General features: G+C 63.9%; 1 protein-coding gene across 1 annotated transcript in view; it reads left to right on the top strand.

The window, feature by feature from the left end:
• Positions 1-1,226, top strand: part of ADAMTS17 (ADAM metallopeptidase with thrombospondin type 1 motif, 17) — a 313,263-nt gene that overhangs the window by 981 nt on the left and 311,056 nt on the right. Inside the window, exon 2 of the mRNA XM_008568277.1 lies at positions 31-247. Within this exon, the coding sequence (XP_008566499.1) occupies positions 31-247 (217 nt within the window). The remainder of the gene's footprint in view (positions 1-30; positions 248-1,226) is intronic.

Raw genomic sequence — 1,226 nt, forward strand, 5'->3', positions numbered from 1 at the left:
GCGGCGCCCCCGCGCGGCCCCCGCCGCCCCGCGCGCCCTGCTGCTGCACCTGCCGGCCTTCGGGCGCGACCTGTACCTGCAGCTGCGCCGCGACCTGCGCTTCCTATCCCGCGGCTTCGAGGTGGAGGAGGCGGACACCGCCGGGCGCAGAGGACGCCCCGCAGAGCTGTGCTTCTACTCAGGCCGCGTGCTCGGCCACCCCGGCTCCCTCGTCTCGCTCAGCGCCTGCGGCGCCCACGGCGGCCTGGTACTGCCCGCGCCCCCTCCGGGTCGGCCTGTCGGGTCTGTTGCGGCGCCCGGGGGTGGTCCTCGCGGGGGGGCAGGGGTGGGGCGCCTTGGCGGGAAGTCCAGCTCTGGGAGAGGCAGAGGGAACCCACTGCCTCCGCACGTCCCTCACCTCTATCCCTCGGACGGTCTGTGAGTGAAGGATGTTGGACGGGAAGCGTCCGATTGTCCAGGGCCTTCCACCTGCTGTACTGAGCCTCTGCGGGCGTGGGAGCCTGCGGGGAGCTGGGTTGCATAGGGGAATTCGCCGCAGCCCACCCAGCGGAGCACAGGTGTAGCAGGGGTGAAACTGTCAGGCCCCTAAGAGAGGCACCCTTCGTCCAGGTGTAGAGAGAACACTGCGTCTGCGCGGGTGTGCATGTGTGCGTGTCATGGGGACACTTATATGTGTATGTCTTATCTATTCTTCCATGGGAGGGCGTGAGCATTCACTTCCCTTGTGGTTTTTTGGGTCTTCTTTCTGTACCTGGAAAAGGAGGTTTGGAGGGGTCTTCAGACTCTTCTTGGTTGAAGTGTGAGAAGCAGTAGGGGAGAAAGGGTATTCGTATCCCTGTTTCCTTGTACCATTAGCCAGGCCTGAGGGGTGCTTCCACTGGCGGTAAGAACCTATCCGTGCCCGCAGAAGCTCTCTTGCTGTGGTAGTAACTCCCCTGTCCCCAAAACCCCATCTGCTGTACTTGAGGCACCTGTGACAGGTACTCTCTTTTGTGTGCCTTTGCCCTGCCTGTGCTCACACTTGATCACTTGGCTGCACTGGTGCCCAGACAGACACTTCTCAGGTTCTCCACCGCACCCCGGAAGGAGTGCACATGGCTGGCAGATGGGCTGGCCTCAGCAAAGCCTGGTGTCGTCTCAGAGCATGAAACACATGGGCTGTTTCTCTATCTCTTTTGTCACGACCGCCCCCCCCCCGCCCGCTCCCCCCCCCCCCCCCCCCCCCC

Source organism: Galeopterus variegatus, unplaced genomic scaffold (genome assembly GCF_000696425.1).
Source record: "Galeopterus variegatus unplaced genomic scaffold, G_variegatus-3.0.2 Scaffold393, whole genome shotgun sequence".
NCBI lineage: Eukaryota > Metazoa > Chordata > Mammalia > Dermoptera > Cynocephalidae > Galeopterus > Galeopterus variegatus.